Source organism: Acomys russatus, chromosome 18 (assembly GCF_903995435.1).
Source record: "Acomys russatus chromosome 18, mAcoRus1.1, whole genome shotgun sequence".
Taxonomy (NCBI): Eukaryota; Metazoa; Chordata; class Mammalia; order Rodentia; family Muridae; genus Acomys; species Acomys russatus.
The window spans coordinates 15,739,880-15,758,425 of record NC_067154.1 but is presented as its reverse complement, the minus strand read 5'-3'; the positions used below and the strand labels follow the sequence as shown (position 1 = coordinate 15,758,425).

The window sequence follows — 18,546 nt, the reverse complement described above, 5'->3', positions numbered from 1 at the left end:
GTTACTTTTTGAAAAACTGTCATTTTAAAAAATGAAATTATTTATTCCTTTCAGGACATGTGAACTTATATATTTGTCACAACCTAGCAGTGTGTAAGTACAATGTTATTTTTCACTAAATTTTTTCTGGACTAATCTGAAACATACTGATATCATTAGGGTTATTTTGCTAATAAAACATTACTATGTTATAAGTTCAGGTGATAAAATCCTGTTTAGATTTCCTTATATTTCAAAGGAGAACTAACTAGTTGGAATTCAGTGTTCTCTGTCATTATTCTGAAGAAAATGCAGTTCATTCATTAATTTTTTTATCACAGGGATTTTACCAACAAGGCTCTGCATACTTTTGTATAAAAACAAATAAATTCTAAGTTAGGGGGGCTGGAGGGAAGACTCTAGACCCAGTCTTGATTCCCAGCATGGTGGCTCACAGCTGTCTGTATCTCCCATTCCATGGGATATTATGTCCTTCTCTGGCCTCTGAAAGCTCCAGGCACACAAGTGGTGCACGGATACACATGTAGGCAAAACATCTATACACATTTTAAAAAATCCCAATTACAAATCCTAAATTATCTTGAAAGTTTGTACTGCAGGCTGGAATGGTGTGTCCCTGTTCTTCTCTGGAAACAGCACACGTGGTCCTGGAGATTTCCTGCCCCATTAGAGCAGTGGCATCGAAATGATTGACAGAATGCAAATTGTGCATTTGGTAATTGATATAAATCTGCTAATTCTAATTAATGATCATTGTATGGAAAAATTATCAAATAAAGTGCTAAGTTGACAAAATCTGAGCCACCTAAATCAATCTCTCTCTCTCTCTCTCTCTCTCTCTCTCTCTCTCTCTCTCTCTCCCCCACTCCCTCTCTCTCCCACTCCCTCTCTCTAATTGTTCATTTTAATTAGAAAAACAAAGAGCAAACATGTATAAAAGTAATTAGAAACAAATTAATTACTGAACCTTGGGCTTTATATAGTTTTAGATTAGAATAAATATTTGTTAGGCACACCAAATGAACCGCATGAACTGAGTTCAGGTGTAAACTGTGCATTTGAAGAGGGTTGTGTTCCATTATGTATTTATTTAGCACAATCTATAATTAAAAAACAAAACATACTACCTGAAAGTAAAGATGGGAAACTTTGTCAGTGTCTAATTCTTTTATTGCTTTGTATTTGTTTACCAGGATATCTACTGAAATAAATTCTATGTTGGTGCTAAAAATTTCTTGGATCACTTTTTTACTAGCTAAAGGTAAATGAACATGTTATTGCCTGCTAATGTATCAGATGTAATGATTAAATTGTTCATTTATAATAGTATGAAAATTTTATTCAATTAATAAATCCTATTGTATTCTCTGTGTGGCTTATTAACTATAGATCATTTTATAGTTATGGTAATAGAGATACCATTAGAAATGCCTCCTTTCCTCTCCTTTCCTCCTGCTTTCCTTCCCATCCCCCCTTTCTCTTCCATTTCGTTGCATTTTCCTTTTTAGCAGTGCTGGGGCATGGAAGTCAGGGTCTAGTAAATTTTAAGTTTTAAAAATTAATTTTATTTAAACTTTATAAAAGAAAAGTAGTAAGAGAAGGAAATAATGTGTTTAGTCACTTTATGTGGTATTTCTTTAAAATGTCCTAAGTTAGAATCTTTATTTTTATGTTTTAGACTTTGTATTTTGATACTCCTAAGACAATGAAAAGGAAAAAGTGTAGAGGTTAAATGCTAGTACCTGCTCCAAATTCAGGTTGAATGTTTATATTTTTTTATCTTCTGACTTGAAGAAAGTATAAACTGATACAGACAAGTAAAATGGGAGTAAACCATGATGAGCAGTGAACAGATAGGAGGTTCCAGTATGCTATGCTGATGGGAATAACCCAAATTCCATCGCAGTCCCATTAGAAAGAGGGAATTCTTCTACCCAGCTACTAGCCAGGCTTTGCCTTGCTAAGCAGCTGAGATCAGATGACACCAACATGTTCATGGTGGTATGGCCATAGACAGCAAGAGAGAATTAATTCTACAGCAGTGTGCACTATCTACTTTTAAAAAGCAATGGTAATAATCTCTCTTGGCACATCCCCCTCCACTTTCTGGTTAATAAATTCTATTGTTTTCATTATCAAAGACTAACATTCATTCGTCTGTAATTATAGTTACTACATGCCTTTAGTCTCAGTTCTGTGTATGTGCATTCATTCTGTGCTCATCATAACTGCTTTGCCATAGCTTCTCTGTTTCTGAATATTAATTATGATTATTTTCTTAGCTAGCTGGATTGGTCATCAAGGATTTTACATTGTCTTGTACATTGATTTACTTACTGTATACGTGTGTATGTGTATGCCTCAGGCTTGGTGGCAAGCACTATCACCTGCTAAGCTATCTCTCCTGCCTGTGGATTTTTAAAAACTAGGCCTTTTGATGCCATATTCCTTATGTTTACCATATTAATGTCCACAACATTTATACCTGCAAGACAACTTGACTTGAGTCATTTTATCCCAAGGTAATATTTCTTAGTATTGAATGTTACTTTAGAGAGAATTGAGGCTCACTTAATTTCCTCTTGTCATTTAGTCACTGAATACTTGATGAGAGTTCTTTTGTGAACTCGAGGTTGAGGTCTGGAGAGGTGGCTCAGTAGTTACAGCACTTGCAGCAGAGCCCTGGTGTTATCCCACACGGCAGCCCACCGCCTCTGGAAGTCCAGGGCGTCTGTCAGCCTCCTCTAGCCTTAATAGGTGCGGATGTACATGCAAATGCTCATATGCCGAAAATAAAAGTGAATGTGTATTGAATTAGAGGTTTAATACCTTTACTAGGATATCTGTTGATTTGTATCATTTGGCATTCATTTGTCTTGGAACAGTATTTTTTTTTTTTTTAAACTAAGCATTCTGTTCCTCATTTCTGAGACTTTTTTTGTTTTTTGTTTTGTTTTGTTTTTGAGACAGGGTTTCTCTGTATCGCCTTGGCTGTCCTGGACTAGCTTTGTAGACCAGGCTGGCTTCGAACTCACAGAGATCCGCCTGCCTCTGCCTCCCGAGTGCTGGGATTAAAGGCGTGTGCCACCACGCCCGGCTTCTGAGACTTCTTGATGATGCTTATTTTAAGGCGTTATTTTATTCAGTTAGGGTTCTTTTTTGTCTTGTTCTTCATATTTTCTCTTGTTATTTTTCTTTTTGTCTTTTTGTCAATGAGTTGAACTCAAGGCTTCATGAATGCCAGGCTAATATTCTGCCACTGAGCTTCCTCCCTAACTTTGTATTACATGTGGGTTCTATTTATTTTGTCTTTTGTCTGTTTTGAGCTAAACTATGTTTGTTATCCTAGTTCATTCTTAGCTCATCGGACTCCTTGTTTTTATATAATTTGAGATCACTGAGCTCCTTTGTTCATTGTTTTAAGGCAAGTTCTTGGCATGTAGCCCAGGCTACCTTTGAACTAGTAATCTTCCTGCCTGGCATTCTAGGTACTTGAGTTCACCATAGTGGAGGAGGGCTGACTGTCTTGTTTTGTTTGTTTTAAAATATTTTGTTACTATTGGGTTCTCTGATTTTTCCCCCATTTTTTGTGATTTTACTTTTTCTTTTTTGTCCTTCATCTTACTGGGACTTGATGTGGATGATGTTTTTTCTGAGGTAGTTGGAGAGACCCTCCCTTCACTCACTTTGCACTTAATGTGTGTTAGTTTGTGTTCCCCAGGGAATTACAGTGCGCTGTAAACAGGTATTATGCTACTTTTAGTCAGAAGGTACAGGCAAGACTAGAGAATTAATCTGAAATACTATTAGCCTTTGTAGCTCTGAGTATTGTAAGACAAATTCTCTATTTTGCCTTTTTTTTTTTTTTTTTTTTTTCTGATCAGCATAGTATACTGGGATCTCTGCTGGGCTCGTGGTTTACTTTCTGCAGCAGTTACTTCTCCCTCCAAGTCAGAAGATGATAATGATGAGCATTCTGCTAGAGAGGCAGTCCAGATTCAGTATTGCTGCTTGCTGGCACTTGGCTAATGTGTGCCTTCCTTTCAGAGCATTGTCAGAGGGAAGGGCATGCCTGATAGCAGTCTTCACCATTGTTAGTGTTTGGTTAGCATACAAATTAATGATTTTCATAGTGACATTTTCATACCATATATTTTTACTTTGCTGTTTACACTCCTGTGATACTTTTTTTTTTACTGAATTCATCACAAACCATACTTTCTGCCATACTATATGGATTTAAAACACCTATGTGATGCAATTTTATCCATTTCTCACATATTTGGGAGTTTCATTGTTGTTACTACATTAGCCTAGAAGAGAGAAAGTTAAAACAAATCAAACTTCTCTTTATTTTAAAAAATATTTATTTATTTTTATCTTCTATGTCTATGAGTGTTTTGGTTGCATGTATGTATCTACATGTATGCCTAGTACCTGTAGAGGCTAGAGAGGGCATTAGTTTTCCTGAAATGGGAATTGCAGATACTTGTGAGCTACAATATGGGTGCTAGTAGCCTAACCTGGGTTCTCGGCAACAGCAGCAAGTGCTGTTAACCATGAGCAATTTCTCTGTCCCCTATACTTCTTTCTTAAAATAATAGAGCCATAAGAAGATATGCACTTGCATTCTATCATAATTGATATTGTATAAAGGTACCTATTATTTATTTATTTATACAAGCCTTGCATTTACATATTTATATATTATATAAACTATTAGGATATTATATTATATTCTGATCTTGTTCTTTCTTTCTTTCTTTCTTTCTTTCTTTCTTTCTTTCTTGTTTTGTTTTGAGGACAAGGTTTCTTTGTGTAGCCTTGGCTGTCCTAGACTCACTTTGTAGACCAGGCTGGCCTTGAACTCACAGAGATCACCTGCTTCTGCCTCCTGAGTGCTGGGATTAAAGGTGTGTGCCACCATGCCCAGCTGATTTTGTCATTTCTTGATGGTTTTGGTTAGTGTAATATTTTGTAGGTTGTTAAACTGAGTATATGAGATATTTTATTAATATTTAGAATAAAGATTAGCATGCGTCATTTAGCATGCATCATGCTTCAGCATGTTTTCTGAATATGAGTTCTGTAGGTCATACCAAAATAGGAAGTAAACCTTATGAAAGAAAATGGTAAATGGTAAATGGTTTTAATAAGAACTCATTATTATAGTCCTTAATCTTAAAGTTCAGGGAGTAGATTAGCACAACCTAATTTGTAACTTCATTTATGTTTTAAATCTTTTTTTTTTTTTTTTGTAAAAAGAGAAGAGTCTCTGTTATGACTCTAGTCGTAACAGTGAATGAGCATATGGGTATACTACTACCCTCATTTTTATCTAATCTAAATGTACTAACTGCTAACTTTTCTTACAACTGGGAGTCTTGAGGCTGATGAGATGGCCTTGCATGTAAAAGCACTTGCTATCAACCTGGCAACCTGCGTTTGGTCACTGGGACCCACTAGTAAAAGAAGAGAACCAACTCCTGCAGGTTGTGCTCTGATTGCCACCTGTGTATTATGGTATATGTATGTGCACATACATGGGTAACTAAATAAATAATAGGCAAATATAATTAAATTGTTTTAATGTGGATATTTTTCATTTTTAGGAGAAGTATTGCAAATGGAAGATGATCTGGTAATCTCATTTCAGTTAATGTTGTGTGTAGTTGACTATTTTATTAAGTTCTCACCTCCTGCACTACTCAGAGAACCATATAGTAAGTACTCTGAACAATGCACTGCTCCTCTCCTTTCTTTTCAGTAATTACTTATTGACTGTCTTATAGGCCTGATGTAGTCCTAAATCTGACAGGGTAATAGAAACATTAATCAGGTGTGGACTCTGCCTTTTGTTCCCAGCTTTACTGTGACAGTGCCTGGTGTGATTAAACTTGAGAGAAAGGTTTATTTTAGCTCACAGTTTTGTAGGTTTCAGGACACAGTCAATTGATCCCTTTGTTTTGAGCCTGTGGTAAGGAAGTACATCACAGTAGAATCACACAGTGGAGTAAAGCTGTTCACCTATTAGAGCTGTGAAAGAAAGTTAGGGAAAGATGGAGCCCCATTTTCCCTCAAGGGATGCACTTCTAGTAGCCCTCAAGCTGCAAGCTGGGGGATAAGACTTTTAACACGTGGGCCTGGGCATTTCTAGATTCAAACTATAGCAATCTTTGAGTAGTTTGAGTTATGGAAGTTGAACAGATAATTAAGATTATAATAGAAGTGGTCTGGGCTAATCGAAGCAAATGTTTTTGGAAGTCTAGAAATATAGAAGTTTTTACAGGGCCAATGAGATGTACAAGCCTAACGACTTGAGTGTGATCTCTAGAATTTCTGGTAGAAGGAGAGAACTGACTTCTGAAAGTTATCCTCTGACCTCCATAAGTGTGCCCTGGTACCCCCACATGTTTATGCACAAACACGCACACACACATACTCACACCACCACCACCATCACAGTCAACATCATCATAACAACAACAACAACAACAAATTAGACAAGGGCTAGAAAGATGGTTTAGTGGTTAAGAGTGCATACTTCTCAAAAGGACCTGAGTTCAGTTTCCAGCACCCATGTTGGGAGGAGGCTCACAACCTCTTATAATTTCAGATCCAGTGAACTCCCTCTTCTGGATTCTTTGTGCACTGCACTCACTTAAATATACCCCTCACCCTTCCCTCTCTCTTAAAAAAAATTAAATTCAAAAATTAGGTAGCAGTGAAGGGTCAATCAATAGCATGTAAAAGAATCAGTCTTTGAAATGAGTTTGAAGAGAAATATTTCCCTTGAAGAAGTAGGGGGATGGGATTTGTGGTAAAGTGGAGTCAAAGACAAGTCAGAGATGGGCTCCACTCCTCTTGGAAAAGGGGCCCCAACTCTGTAGTAACAACTCAAGTTTTAATTAATATTAGATATTGTATGCTATATGACTTTTATATGAACAGTAATGATAGTGTTTCAGTAGGTGATGAGAAAGATGGGAAATGTATTTAAGTAAAAGTAACTATTGCTGCTATAGTTAGGTAGCATTAAGCAAGAATAAGTTTATATAAGTCTGTTTCTTAGACTAGAAATATTTCTTTTGATCACTTCAAGAAAAGGACCTTGAATCACTTTTGTACCATAGAACATGTAAACTTAGCTAAGGACAAGCTGATTCCTAGCTCCTAAAATGATGAAAGTGCTAATAATAGCACTAAAATAGACAACAGATCACAACGTGAGTTCTCAGTGTGTTTTTGAAGAGACTGAAGTAGTGAAAGCTTAATTCGCCTCTGTGAACAATGACTTCATGGGAAAATGAAATCTGGAGAATTTTGAAAATGTATTAATAAATATATGTTGGTGGAAGAGGCAGGGAAGTTAAGCTAGCATAAACTATGTACAAAGCAGGAGGAAATTCTAAAATATGTAGCAAATATGCTTCAAATATCCCTGTCCTTTAAAGGTTTCTTTTGTCTGCCTTTTTCTCACTTGACTTTAATCAACTGTAAAAGTTGGTATACTGGCTGGGTGTGATAATGCACACCTTTAACCCCAGCACCTGAAGGCAGAGACAGGCCAGTCTCTTTGAGTTCTAGACTAGCTGGTCTAGGAAGTGAGTTTCAGGACAGCCATGGCTAGAGAGTAAGACCTTGTCCCCCCAAATAAAATAAAAGTTGGTGTACTGTGTTACTTTATTGAGATTGATGCCTTTGATTTCTTTAGGTAATATAGTTATGTATTTCATTGTTGAATTACATCATTAAACAAACAAACAAAAAAACCAGGGTGAGATATTGAATTGACAGAGTACAGCAGATTTTTAATTAGTTTTTGTGATATGGATTTTCAGTAAAGAAGTATAATTTGTGTCCATGTGCTTATGCCCCAGCCTCATATCTCACAAGTTCCCCCAGCTTGCATATGGTTTCTTCCTGGTATATTTCATTGTGTTTCTGTAAAAGACAAAGACTTTTTAAAAAGTGCCATTATGATATCTAAAAACTATTAGTTAACGTTTAATGCCACCTTGTACCTTGTAAATGTTTAGATTTCCAGTTAGCTTATAAATTTAATAAGAGCTTCTTTTCTTCAGGCTGGTTGAGTCAAACTTTGCATGTAATTTCTACTTTGTGATTGGTTATAATCCTCTGAAGTGTTTCGTTTTGTTTAGACAGGATCTCATTGTATAGCCTATGCTGTCCAGGAACTTGCTATGTTCACCAAGCTGGCTGCAAACACCCAGATATCTTCTCGCTCTGCCTCCCAGTACTGGGATTAAAGGCATGCACCAGTATGCCTGGCTTGCTTACTTCTAAAACTCATTTCTCTAGGTTGTGGATGTAGTTCAGTGGTAGAACACAGAAGGGCCCAGTTTTAATCTTAGCACAAAACAGTATGCTGCCTCTCTGCCCTTACTCTCTCTCATGCTTTACTTTTTAAATAACCAGAGGGGAAGATTGTGCTTATCATGAACAAGACCTGGGATCCATCCCCACCACCAAAATAAATGATCAGGCTGCTGTCCTGTTCAGTTCTGATGATTTTCCTTGTACAGTGTAATATTCTCTGACTCTCTCTGACTTTCTTGGAAGTTGTTTGTTGGGTCTAGAAACAAAAAGTACACTTTAAAAAATTGTTTATTATAATGTAATTACATAATTTTCTCCTGTTCCCTTTCCTCCTCACAAGTCTTCCCTATATACTCTATGACCTCTTTTACATTTTTGACTTGTTTTTCATACCAGCAGATATTATTTCTCTGGGGAAGAGAAGGCCGTTTGACTACTCTCTTTACTCTTTAGATGCCTGCAGTTTTCCGTGTGGTGCTATGGAGGGCTTTCCCTCATCTCCTTTAGCATGTCTGCTGTTGCTCATGTTTAGTCAGTAATGTTGGTGAGATCACGGGAGCCTCTGCGTACACAGGCTTCCTGTTCTTCTGGCTTTTACGGGCTTTCTATCGCTTCTTCCACAAGGGTCACTGAGCCTTAAGTGCTAGTGTGTTCTCTAGGTGTATGCATTCGGTCTGGAATTCGCAGCTGTGCGTTTTGATTGGCTGTGATTTTCTTTAATGGTCTCCATCTGTCACAAAGAGAAGTTTTCATGGTAAGGAGTGAGGACTGTACTTATCTGTGGATAGAAAGACAAATGTTTGTAGATTGTTATTAGGGATTATGCTGGTTTAGTAAAGTGGTGGTTGCACGTGCTCCTCTAAGATTTGTAATGTCACTAGCCCTCAGGTAGTTGGCTGGGTTCAAATTTCCTTATTGTTGAGTGGCTCTTATGTCCAACCAGAGAGCTGTTGTTTACCACCAAGGCATGCATACCACTACTGTACCCTTACGGCTGGCATGCCGTGCTGGTCATTGTGGGTCATAGGCATCATAACTAGGTGGGACTTTTGGTTGCTTTCCTCCTTTGTAGCCTTTCATGATGCCTCCCTAATTCAAAAGGAGGAGGCTTGCAGGTCAGAGCCAGCTCAGGGCCATTTGGGTCCTGCATCTCAGTTGTCTTGTGTCTTTAGCAACAGGGATTTACCTTCTACCTCTGTGGTGCAACCAAGAGCAATAGCAGTAACTTTGATTCTTTCCCTACCTCTCAAATGTGGGGATTACAGGTATGTGCCAGCATTTCTGGATATGTGGTGCTGGTATGAACTCAGGGTTTTACGCTTTTCTAGGCAAGTACTCTCTACCAACTCAGTTATATCCACAGCCCAATTTCATTAATTTTCAATATGGAATGTATAATTGTTCTTATCTAATTTACCATTTTTACAGAAACAGCTGTAATTCCCATTAATGGCTCACCCCGGACACCCAGAAGAGGTCAGAACAGGAGTTCTCGGATAGCAAAACAGCTAGAGAATGACACGAGAATTATTGAAGTCCTCTGTAAACAGCATGAGTGTAATATAGACGAGGTAATCTCTCTTTCCCTGCCCTTCACTGTTGTTCTTACACTTTCTTTAACACAGCTGAAGTAGATAGGTACGCAAGGTCTGCTTAACAATATATACTTTTTGTTGTGAGCATACTTTTAACTTTTTAAAAAATGGGGGCATTTCTATTTTATAGGAATAAATACTTAGAAACATTAGTCCTCATACTATCTTACCTTGCTTTTCACAGGGATAACTCTCTTCTAGAATCACTGAATGTATATCTGAAGACAGTTTTAAAATATATTACTCTTCTATTCCCTTGAGCTTACTAATATCCATAGTGTTTTAAAAACACCCTGCCAAGAAACTTTAGTCTTCTTTTAGTGAAACTAAAGTGATCTACCATTCATGTTCTGTTTAGCATTTTATGACTCTCTTTCCAAATACTGTAACAGATGTTAATAACTGTTGGGGAGAACTTTAGCACACATAGTGATTCCTTATTTTCTTCAAGAATCTAGGATTTGGAATTGAAAGAATTTTTAAAAATAATGTACCGCACTTCCTTATAGTAATGGGTAAACAGGTTTCCAGAGACTGGTTGCTCTTTGCTCACTGAACCTTTGCTAGACTTTAGGACATCTGGTGCAGGGCCTTTGTTCATTCCGGAGATCCTTTCTCCAACAGTTTATGTGTGGACGTTAAAATGTCTAGATGCATGCCACTACATTGTGAGCACAGCTCTGAAATTCTAGCAGCTCTGGGAAGGAGTTAGGAACTTCTTCCAAAGTCTAATTAAAGAACTACTAGAATCATTACCAAGATACTTAGGTTTTACCACTGTGGTTCTTACTAATTTCATAAGTATCTATATCTATATCAATATGTTAAATTTAGATATAAACATAAATGCTTGCTTTTCATCTTTATAGGGTCACAAGTTACCCAGGCAAATAAGCTGACAAATGTAGTTGAAATAGTTCTGTCTTAATTCCATTGTTTAGTCAAATAGTAGTGAATGCATTTTTCTAACTGCCTGGATTTCTGTAACTACTTAAAACATTTTAGTTTGAAGATTAGAATAAATAAAATTTTCACGTTAAGGAATTTATTCTTAGAATTTAGAATCTTTACATATTTGTGATTAAAATATAGCTAATAAAAACTAGTATTTTAATTGACACTCGATAGCTTTGTTAGTATATAGCTAGTGGTTAATTATACTAATTGATTAACTACTAAATATCCCAGGTAAGTGTGAACTGAGTAGAAAACAAAACTAGTAAGTGCTTCCTAGACTTAATTCCTGTGTACTATTTTTTTAGAAAGAAGAAGTTTGGAAAAGAAAATTAGGTAAAGAAAAACAAATTAGTTAAAAATTTTATAGTATATTACTCTTGTAGAATAGCCAGTAATCTGTTTTATAAGTGTCACTTTAAAATGTTGGTTTTAATGGCCCCTGGTGACATAAATCCTGTGTCATTAACAGTTCTCCACTTAAACTCTATTTTATGGTCTGAAATCTTTATTAAAAAGTAAATAATCAAATCAGTCATAAATAAATATCAGTTTGAATGTATTGTAAATGTCAATTAACAAACACTGTTAGTATGAACAATTAATTAGACTAGATTTTATTTTGTTTTAATGTAATGTATTACCATATTATTATAACCTTAGATTTATATATTCATGTTATATTTTTCAGGTGAAAAATGTTTATTTCAAAAATTTTATCCCATTTATGAATTCACTTGGAATTGTATCATCTAATGGACTTCCAGAGGTAATTTGAAAAAACATCAATTAAAATTAGTATGGTTTGTTTGAGACTTTGGGGAAGGGGCATAATTGTTTATAATTCTTAATTAATTAGAACATTGCAGGAGAAACCAAGCTAGGTGGTGCATGCCTGTAATCCAGTACCCAGAGCCACAGGTAGGAGGATCTTGAGTTTGATAAGAGGCAGACACACACACACACACACACACACACACACACTCTCTCTCTCTCTCTCTCTCTCTCTCTCTCTCTCTCCTAGAAGGAATCTAATTAGTCTGGTCTTGATGGAGCCAATAAGGAGGTCCTGAAAAAACTAAGTAAAGTACTACTAGATGACCAACCTATATCCCTTCTGGGTGTATGTCCAAAAGACTCTATGCAAACATACCGTAAAGACCCTTGTATATCCGTGCTTATTGCTGCCCTATCTGTAATAACTAAGTTAAAGAATTAGTATAGATGTTTATCAACAGGTAAATGGTTAAAGAAAATGTACTATTTGTACACAGTAGAGTTATATCAAGCCTTTGGAGAATGAAAGCATTTATGCTGTTTATGGGAAAATAGGTATAACTTGAGATCATACTGTTAAGTAAAATAGTATAGACTCAGAAATGTGCAGATTTTAATGTAATAGTGACTAATTCTGAGTTACCAATAATGCATCTCTGTTGCATTAAGGAAAGAGATAAGAACGCTTATTGGAGTTGTTTAACCAAGAGGGAGCTAAGAGTTGAGTTCCCCACTTCACAATTAGCTGTGTCCTCAGTACTTTATCTGTTGTGTGCATCTGAACCTGTGCCTGATTGAAGGCTGCCTTGTGAATCTGCTTGTTCCTGTATGTGTCTGTTTCTATAGCTGTGATTATGTCTGTTGTATTAGCTGTGTGTGTCTGAATGGTACCTTTTTCCAACAAAGGCTTTATTTATTGAACATAATAGAACACGTTACACGGGGAATGGGATACTTTACAGAAATCTTTAACAGAGTTTATGAGGCCTTAAGTTACTGGCTCCAACTGATTGCAGCTGACCCAGATAACAAATACTATTGTTTATCAACCAATATCCATAAAGGGTTTCTTTGATTTTTAGGAAGTTGTTTTCAACTTCTCTATTTGTAGCTTTCAGCAAATGATACACATGCATTGTCTAGGTCAGAAGCATGAAAGTGTATGTAATTAAAAGTATAGCTATACATTAACTTAGGTTGTAAAAATTGATTATGTGGAAAATTCAAGGCAGATAAGGTTGGTTATTGGTTACATTGCTCTCTTAAAAGCAGGTTAAGCAAACAGTTTGAGTACACAGTAGGCTAGCAGTCTTAATTTATAAGTGACCTCAAGGTTTATTATTAACTTTGCCTATGAGGTACAAAAAAAGTTCCAGTCTCTTAGAATATAAGGAATAGTTTCAGAATTTTGTGTCACCACACAGAAAGACAAATACCTTATGCTTGCTCTAATCTGTGGATTCTAGATTTTACATAGATACATAAGACCATGTATTTCAGTATGACATGAAAACAGCAGAAAACTTGAAAAAGGAAAAAGTGAGAGGGAAGAGTATGGTCAAAGTACATAATGCACTTGAAAGAAACCTTGAAACCTGAGAGTGTGTACCATGATAATACACCAACAAAAACAACACCACAGACACCAATAAAGGAGGCTACAAGAATCTGATGGAAGTATACATGGGCTCTTGCACCGTGAGGGCAGATGAATTTCTTGGAACACTGTTTTGAGGTGCTGTGGTTTCTGAGCTGAGTATGCTCTATGGAAAATGGCTTTTCCAGTGACTGGACTTGGCAGATTCAAAGGCTCAGTGGTATGTTATAGTAGAACCTGTTCAGGTAAATTGCAAATGTTTTTTTGAGATTGACATACAAGGCAGAAGAGTGGCCCTGTAAGGAGCTGGGAAGCAAGAAGGGACCTGGTCTGGTCTTGTCTTTTTCTCTCTTCTCTCTCTCTTTCTCTCTTTCTCTTCCTTTCTTCCTTCCTTTCTTTCTCTCTCTTTCTTTCTTTCTTTCTTTCTTTCTTTCTTTCTTTCTTTCTTTCTTTCTTTCTTTCTTTCTTTCTTTCCAGTATATCTTAGGGTTTCATTGCTGTGAAGAGACAGCATGACCAAGGCAACTTTTATATAGAGGCAGACATTTAACTGAGGCTGGCTTACAGTTTCAGAAGTTTAGTCCATTATCATCATAGCGGGCAGCATGACAGTGTGCAGGGAGACATGGTGCTGAAAATGCTTAGAGTTAAGCATCTTGATCCAGAGGCAGGCAGGAGGAGACTGTGTTTCATACTGGGAAGAATTTGATCATGTGAGACCTCAAGGCCTGCCCCCACAGTGACACTCTTCTTCCAACAAGACCACACCTCCTAGTAGTGCCACTCCCCATGGGCCAAGCATTCAGACACATGAGTCTATGGAAACTATACCTATTCAAACCACAGGGTGTCTCTGTATAGCCCTGGCTGTCCTAGAACTTGCTCTGTAGACCAGGCTGGCCTTGAATTTAGAGATCTGCCCTACTCTGCCACCCAAATGTTGGGATAAAAGCAGGGTAGGACCTGGTCTTTTAGTAGTCTTATTCCTACCTTAGGCATTAGAACCCTTGCTGTTCTCAACTCTAAAGAATGTTCGATTTAGGATAACCCCCTTACCCCTTTATTAAAGGTTAGTTTCAATGGATACCTTAAGAAAAACTTTACATTTGAGTATTGTACTTAATATGGCAGGAGTGGTGACTAATCTTAGCAATGCATTGACAACCATTCTGTCCAGTATAGTTATGTAAAGAGACCTACAATTTGCAGTTTCTGGTTTCTAATGCCATTTTTTAATAATGCAGTTTTTGTTCCCTCAAGGTTAAACATTGATGTCAAAAGCCACAGAAAGGGCTAGGGAATGTAACTCAGTGGTAGAGTGCCTGCTTAGACATGTCAGATGTTCTGGGTTCTGTCTCCAACACTGGAATAACAATGACAAACCAAAGTAGGCAGAAAACACTTCAGGAGTTAAGGGACAGATGTAGCAGTGGAATGTGTGTTTAATATGTGCAAGGCTCTTGGTTCTTCTCAAACACTAGAAGGAAGGGGGGAAAATCACAATAAACCATTGAACACTGGTTTTTATTTTTATTGTTTGCTTGTTTACCTTGGCTGTCCTGGTACTCAACTTTGTAGACAAGGCTGGCTTCAGACTCACAAAGATCTGCCTGCCCCTGCCTTCTGACTGCTAGGGTTGTAGTACGCACCACTACATCTGGCCAAACATTGGTTTTAAATCATGGTTATAATAAGAGCTCAGAACCAATAAATTGTTTATAGTTTCTAGCAGTTGAGAAGGTGTGGTTGAAAGTAAATTGTAAAATTATGTTACTTAGGTGTCTTAGTTACTTTTCTGTTGTCATGACAAAACACTATGAACAAGGCAATTAATAAAAGAAAATGTTTCATTTGGGGCTCACATTTTGGGTTAGAGTCCATGACCATACTGGAGGAGAGCATGGCATCAGGCAGGCATGGCACCACAGCAGTAGCTGGATCCACAAACAGGAAACAGAATGAGCTGATTAGTAATAATTTGGTTTTTTAAAAACTCAAAGCTCACCTCAAGTAGCACACCTCTTCCAACAAGGCTACACATCTGTATATACCTTCCCAAACAGTCTACCAGCTGGGAGTCAAGTATTAAAGTATACATACACTCTTCTGGAGGCCACTCTCATTCAAACCACGATATTAGGATAATTGAGTTCATTCTCTTGCCAAAGATATTTAACTAAAAAGAGGTGAAAAGGATTTGTTGTGTTTGGAAAAATGCTTTATTTTATAGTGAGAATATAGTGGGAGATTAAAAGTAAAGGATTTATATCATTCTTGCAGAATCTTAGCAGTTAACTAGCTATAAACGACATTGAGAATTCCAAATTCAAAACCCTGAAATGATATATTTTTAAAGCACCGATATGAAAAGGAAAAAGTTCTACTTAGAACACAAAAGTATTTATTTAAAAGGTTGTATAAAATTACCTTCATTCTCTGCATATAATAATATGCCTTATGACACTCACAAATTTTGTTCTTAGATGTTATCCTTAAGATATCTCATTTTTTATATGCCAGTATTTAGAAAATCAGAAAATTAGAAATTCAGAAAATCTAAAATATTAAATGCTTTTTGTTCTAAACATGTTAGGTAGGAAATGTTGAGCTTGTGATGACTCTTTGTGTTGTCAGCAATGTCTTGTGGCACTGATGGTCCTTGTCTAGCTACATAAGAGTCTAATAAGTATAGTGTATACATAAAATAGTAAAAAGTATTGACGTTTATGTGTAATATTCTATACCTCAATTTTAGACAGATCTTATTTTGGATGTGTACTCAGTGTGTGTTTTAAAATTAAATGTACAGAGCATAAAAGTTTTTTAATGAAACCTATTTGTATGTCTTAAGAGGTATAACACAAAAGGAATAATTGCCAATTTCTTTCTTTTAAGGTTGAACGTCTCTCTAAACGCTACGAAGAACTTTATCTTAAAAACAAAGATTTAGATGCAAGACTATTTTTGGATCATGATAAAACACTTCAGACTGATCCTATAGACAGGTATTGCATTGACATATTTTTATAAACTGACATGCTTTTTTATATAGATTGATAATTATTCAGATATGTTAGATAGATTTTTATTAACTTATAGATCTTTTAATATCTTTTATAACAGATTATTCTAAAATGTCTTCACCTAGTGCAAAGGCAGTTCTCTAAGCATACAACTAATAACAAACAGAGAGTTAGTGTGAAGTGTGCACTGTGACAATTTTCTGGTTTTGTTTGCTTTGGTCACCTAGATAGCTTTGAAATGTGTACTAAAAGAAAAAGGTTGAGCTAATTAATTTACTCCTTCCATCCTTTTTATATACTGTTGCCTTACTGACATTTTAAAACAGTATTTTAAGAAAAATATTCTCTTGACTTATCAGATAAGATTCCTAAAATAGGAAATGGCTGAGAGCAATTTCAATTTTAACTGTTCATATGTGAAGCTAATTTGACTCTTTAGGAATAATTATTTTACTGTGAAATTAAAAGCATGTAATTTAAAAATTAAAAAGTAAAGCTGGGTGCGATGGCACATGCCTGTAACCCCAGCACTTGGGAGGCAGAGGCAGGTGGATTGCTGTAAGTTTGAGGCCAGCCTGGTCTACAAAGTGAGTTTAGGACAGCCAGGGCTACACAAGAAAACCCTGTCTCGAAAAACAAAACAAACAAACAAAAGAAGAAAAAGAAAGAAATTAAACAGTTACATGTTTTTAGTTTTATCTAAGTAGAAATGAAATCTTGTCTTTTTGTTTTGTTTTGGTCTTTTGGTTTTTCGAGCTCTAACTCACAGTGATCTACTGGCCTCTGGCTTCTGAGTGCTGGGATTAAATGTGTGCGCCACCATGCCCAGCTCTAGAAATGAAATCTTTGGACAGCATAGTGCACTGAAAAACATGAGCTGCAGTGTTTTAAGAGTGCACACAGCTTGGCTGTTAATACCACCAGCTGGAAAACATCTTCCACCTTCCAGAATATTGTCCTCAGTGGTTGATACACCACTTTTCTGTAAAGCTGTGGAGGGGAGACCCATGTTGAAGAATGGCGGTTAAAAAAAAAAATATCATACAAGCAGCACCAGGGTCTTTGTTCCATTACACTTACTTTATAGAAAACATTTATGTGATGCTTGAACAACAGGAATTAGTAATTAGTTTTGATATTTATTATTACTTAATTACTGCTATTTTGACCCATAAGTACAAATTGTAAATTTCAATATGAGTTACTTTGCTTATCATTTAGTTTTGAAACAGAGAGAACGCCACGAAAAAGCGACCCTGATGAAGAGGCAAATGTGGTTACTCCACACACTCCAGTTAGGTATGCATTTTCCAGCTTTCATTATAATTGTTTATTCAGTGCTGTCTAAGTGCTTCAGACTCATTCCTGTGTGGCTTTGTATTTGCACAGCATGGAATGAATACATATGGAGGACTTTTTTTGTCTAGACTATTTATGACTTGCTTCGGTACAAATATTATACGTAAAATGCATGCTCCATCTCAGAAAGAAAAAGTGTTAGCATTTCATGTTGCATAACCTAGAGTTGTTTTTATCTTCTTTCCTCACTCATATCCCCTTTGGTATCTATTATCAGATCTAGCTAAATGCTCGAGTATTTCTTGAGTCCATGTGCTTTTCTCCATTTCTGTCATTCATTTCTTACCATGTAGCTTTCTTGTACCAATAAGCCTGTTCTCCAGAGGCCACAGGTAATATTCTATGAATGTGAATCACAGTGTGTGTGTTGACTACTGTTCAAACCCTCTGATTACTTCTAGTTGCATTTAGAATACATAGCAAATTGCTTAACAGTCCCCAAAACCTTACATAACCAAGTTTATGTTGCCTGGCTAACCTCATTTTTGTCCTTGGTTACTCTGCGTTGGCTACATGCTGGCCTTTTTTTCAGTTTTTGACCTGTCAGGACTCTTTTGTTCTTAAAGCCTTCATACTTGGCATTCTTTCTCGAAATTCTTCTTTCTATGGACTGCCATCTCTTCCTTTATGTTCATAATGTAACTATAAATCCTTTACATGTTTATACGTTTTTCACTAATAGAAACAATAGCCTTTAATTTGCTATCCATATGGACCATGGCTTTTTTGTTCACAGTTTTAATAATTAAGACCTAGCATGGTGGTTGGTACATTGTAAGCAAGCAGTGACACATATCAAATGACAGTAGATATCACACCAGCATAGCAGTACACTTATGACCAAGTTAATGAAGTAACACAAATTGTATGAAATTGTGTCTCAACTGAATTTTACTGAGAG

At 36.4% G+C, this 18,546-nt stretch overlaps 1 protein-coding gene across 2 annotated transcripts in view; it reads left to right on the top strand.

Annotated features, from left to right (window-relative positions):
• The window catches only part of Rb1 (RB transcriptional corepressor 1), a 136,983-nt gene that overhangs the window by 36,282 nt on the left and 82,155 nt on the right, over positions 1-18,546 (top strand). For both annotated transcript variants that reach the window (XM_051160824.1, XM_051160823.1), the window contains exons 5-11: positions 55-93; positions 1,194-1,261; positions 5,613-5,723; positions 9,769-9,911; positions 11,581-11,658; positions 16,159-16,268; positions 17,508-17,585. In XM_051160824.1, coding sequence (XP_051016781.1) covers positions 55-93; positions 1,194-1,261; positions 5,613-5,723; positions 9,769-9,911; positions 11,581-11,658; positions 16,159-16,268; positions 17,508-17,585 — 627 coding nt within the window. The remainder of the gene's footprint in view (positions 1-54; positions 94-1,193; positions 1,262-5,612; positions 5,724-9,768; positions 9,912-11,580; positions 11,659-16,158; positions 16,269-17,507; positions 17,586-18,546) is intronic.